This window comes from Tupaia chinensis, unplaced genomic scaffold (assembly GCF_000334495.1).
Source record: "Tupaia chinensis unplaced genomic scaffold, TupChi_1.0 Scaffold000423_1, whole genome shotgun sequence".
Taxonomy (NCBI): domain Eukaryota; kingdom Metazoa; phylum Chordata; class Mammalia; order Scandentia; family Tupaiidae; genus Tupaia; species Tupaia belangeri.
This window is the reverse complement of record NW_006159928.1, coordinates 7,256,367-7,260,219: the sequence shown is the minus strand read 5'-3', so window position 1 is coordinate 7,260,219 and position 3,853 is coordinate 7,256,367. Positions and strand designations below refer to the sequence as shown.

Below are 3,853 nucleotides of genomic sequence, written 5' to 3'. Positions count from 1 at the left end.
TCCCTTCTCCTCCATTCTCCTCTCGGGATCTTGGGCATGCACGCACATGCGCCCAGCGTGAGTTCAAGCCACCGGGTCCAGGACTCGAACCGCGGTCGACTACGTGGGAGTCCAGCGACATAGCCATTACGCCAACTGCTGGTCCCTGAGGCATTCCTTTTTGAAGAGTACCTATTTCCTTGATGTCTACAATATCACGTTTCTTGTAGATTCACATATATTTTGCCAAAGGAACCACTCTGTGTTTTCTAAAAGGCCTGGAGACCATGTATCGGTGCCTCTCCTCTTTCTCTTTGTGTTCGTCATTTTAGTTAATTACTGGAAGATGACAGTTCTGGCCAAAAGGCCAGATTTTCCATTTCTAAGAAGCTGCCAGGTGATGCTGCTCAGAAATTGAACATGTTTTGAGTAAGAAGATTTTAAAGAATGTAAAGAGATAAGGAGTGGGACCAGCAGTTAGCATAATAGCTATGTTGCTGGACTCCCATGTAGTCTACCGCAGTTTGTGTCCCCGACCCGGTGGCTTAAACTCACACTGGGCGCATTTGTGTGCATGCCCATGATCCTGAGAGGAGAATGGAGGAGAAGGGCTTGCGGCGTGGCCATCCCCCCTGAGGAGTGATTTCTCGCTTTCTGTCTCTCTGTGTCTCTCTGTCTGTCTGGTGAGCCCACACACCCTATAGTGAAAACCTCTCAAAAAAAAAGAAAAGGAAAAAAAGAAACAACTCATTACCCAGCTGGGTTGGCTCTTATCCCTGCAATCAGAGATAGTGGATCTTGACAGAAATCTGACTAGAAAGCTTCCGGCCCTTTCCCGGCCTTTCCCTGGCTCCCAATGAGTGAGTCTCCCCCATGCCATGGGGAGCTATGATAAAGGTGTGCTCTCATCTAACTGAGTCTGTGAGGTGGTTCCCTGAGGCCCTGGCCACTGACTAATGGGAAACCTTGACATTGGCAGTGGGAGGTGTTCCGTTTGGCATTCTGCCTCAATCCAACTGGTTTGTGGAACAGTTGGGCTCCAGAATGACTTCTGAAGCAAGCCTGTATCCTACAATGTGTAATCAGGAACTGGCAGAAAATTTAGCTTCAGCTTTTAAGATTCCTGTTAGAAGTTCTCAGAACTTGGAGCCTTGGCAGTCGAGTGATCTGCCCAGGAAAGAGCCTGCCAGAGCGATGGGCTTCTGTCTCTGTTTCTGCTTGAGCGTTTTCCCTGATGATTTTCTGTGGCTCTTTCACTGGCTCCTGCTTTCACTAAATAAATGACAGGAAAGCAGTTGGTGTGAGCAGGTTGTTCCTGAATCTTTACAACCAATACTAGAAAGAATTGTTTCCTTGGTCTTCCTGGGGGAACTTTCTTATGGAATTCCCCACACAGATTAGATTGTAACAATGGCTTTTAGATTCATGAGATCTGTCTTAGTGCCATCCGGGAGACCTCGAAGATGTCCTGTTGGCAAGAGGGGGTTGGTTAGTGGCCTGGTACGTGGGTTTTGAACCTGTATCACAATCACAGAGGTATTGTTGAATCACACATGGCTGAAATCAGTTCTAGAGCTCCTAATTGGGCAGGTCTGGAGCAGAGCCTGAGAATTTGTTCCTTCCCAGTCCTCCTGCTGTAGCTATATCACTAATAATCAGAGTCGAGCCTGTGTCCTTGGTAGTGCGTGCATTGTACATTCCGGTCACTCCCTCCAGCCCTCACAGGTTTGTTGGGGTTTTGCTGTTGATGTTATAAGTGCTAAGGTGCAAGGAAGCAACAGCTCTCCTCCCGTACCCGGGCAGTCAGTGCTCTTTGTGGGAAACCAGCCCACTCCCTAGAATGCTTCTTGGTTAATAGTAGAATTAGAGACCTGACCTTCCGGGGGAAGCAAGGCTGAGAAGCATCGAATAGGCTATCTGGGAAACTAGCTTTTCATAGACCTGCCTACCTTAGTTAGTTAATTAGAGACTTTTGCTAAAGGATGCATGTGTTCACCAGAAAGACAGAAAGCAGGAACCACCCTCCCCCCCTCCCGAATGGCCATGCTGCAATCCTTTTCTTCGATTCTCCTCTCAGGATTTTGGACGTGTATGCACACATACCCAGCATGAATTTTAAGTTCCTGGGTCTGGGACTCAAACCACGGCTGACTATGTGAGAGTTCCGTGATGTAACCATTATGCCATCTGCTGGGTCCACCTGCCCACCTTTAAAATGATAGTAATTAAATTGACTAAATTGACATTTAATATTTTTTTCCCTTTTTTTTTGGTTAAAGGGCATGTGCGTTCACCAGAGAAAGAGATAGAGCTAGCGGGAAAGTGAGAAATTACTTCCAGGGCGGACAGCCATGCTGCAGTCCCATTTCTTCCATTTTCTTGGGGTTTTGGGCACACACACACCTGGTGTGATTGTGTCCCACATGTATGGGACTCAAACCATGGTCAGCCATGTGGGATCCAGCGACTTAACCTCCATGCTATCTGCTGGCACTGAAATAAATTTTAAGCCCAATGTGAATCTGGGTTTCTGTCAGCTATTCGAAAGGGAAGGCAAATTTGGTAGTCCTGCTCTTTCCATCCCTCCTGAGTCCTTTGGCTGTACCTGGCTTAGACCACAGGGATAAAATGGTGGAATTTGTTCTCAGTTTTGTTTTGCTAGCGCTCCTTGTTATTAAAGGTGACTAATGCATACTTTCTATTGAAGCAGTTCTGGAGCATCCCAGGAGGGACACAGTGATCTCGACCTTGGTCTTGGTGACCTTCCCTCGGATGAGGAGGTCACCAACAGTTCCGATGAGGATGATGTCAGCTCTGAGTCTAGCAAAGGAGAGCCTGACCTGCTGGAAGATAAACAGGTACATTTTGGTATTTGTTTTTACTTCTGTGTCTATTGGTTGGCCTTTCACAATTTGGAAATAATATTTATTAGCATTACAGGCACAAAAACCCTAATCAGTTTTCATGAGACATTTTTCAAAGTCAAATTTAATTCCTGCTATAATATCATCCCTAGGATGTTATGTTTCTATGCACATGTCAGTTAGAGATTGTTTTAGCGTTTTTTTGTTTTGTTTTTAAATTTGCTATAGAGTGTGTATTCTCACCAGAGAGAGACAGAGAGAAAGAGAGAAAATGAGAAAGCATCCTCTCATGGGGATGGCCACACCACAGTCTCTTCTGTTCCAGTCTCCTCTCAGGATTTGGGCATGCATGCACATGTGCCTGGCATGTTTTTCAAGCCACTAGGTCCAGGACTGAAACCACTCAGTTGCCTTTGTGGGATCCATCCACTTTGACCACCACGCCACCACATGTATGGGACTCAAACACTGACCCTCGTTTGGTGTTTTGAGAAGTTACTATGCTGTTGGGAAAGTCATGGTGTATTTTTCAGTGTTTTTCTGTGCAAAAATACATTATGACTTTCCCGACAACCTCATATTTTTAGTAAGAGCCACTGACCTCTTGGTAACGACTATTCCTCTGAGCATTGTTTCCTATATTTTTGTTATATCTTCTTAGATTTCTTGAAAGAAAGGAATTATATGCATTTCAGACTCAATCAGATATCTTCAGGGGTAGAACAAAGATTGCTGTTAATAGTACAGCATTAGACGCAGTCGCTATAGCGCAGGGGTAATGCAGTACCCTGCAAGGCTGGAAGCCATAGGGCCAACCACAGCTTGGGATCTCTGGGTTGACTTGAAAAACATACTGGGCATGGGTGTGGGTACTCAGGATGCCAAAGATCCGGAGGGCTGGGAGAAGCGATTGTGGTGCAGTGAGGTCCTGTTGAGGGTGCTTCTAGCTCATGTGCACATGCTTTCTATCTTTTTTTTTTTTTTTTTTTTTTTTTAGGGGGTTTTCTGCA

General features: G+C 45.7%; 1 protein-coding gene across 4 annotated transcripts in view; it reads left to right on the top strand.

Moving 5' to 3' along the window:
* FGD6 (FYVE, RhoGEF and PH domain containing 6) overlaps positions 1–3,853 on the top strand; it is a 139,041-nt gene that overhangs the window by 50,014 nt on the left and 85,174 nt on the right. For 2 of the 4 annotated variants that reach the window (XM_006154866.3, XM_006154865.3), the window contains exon 3: positions 2,690–2,837. In XM_006154866.3, coding sequence (XP_006154928.1) covers positions 2,690–2,837 — 148 coding nt within the window. Of the gene's footprint in view, positions 1–2,686; positions 2,838–3,853 lie in introns of all 4 variants that reach the window. The other 2 variants (XM_014590263.2, XM_014590262.2) reach the window with 1 other exon arrangement.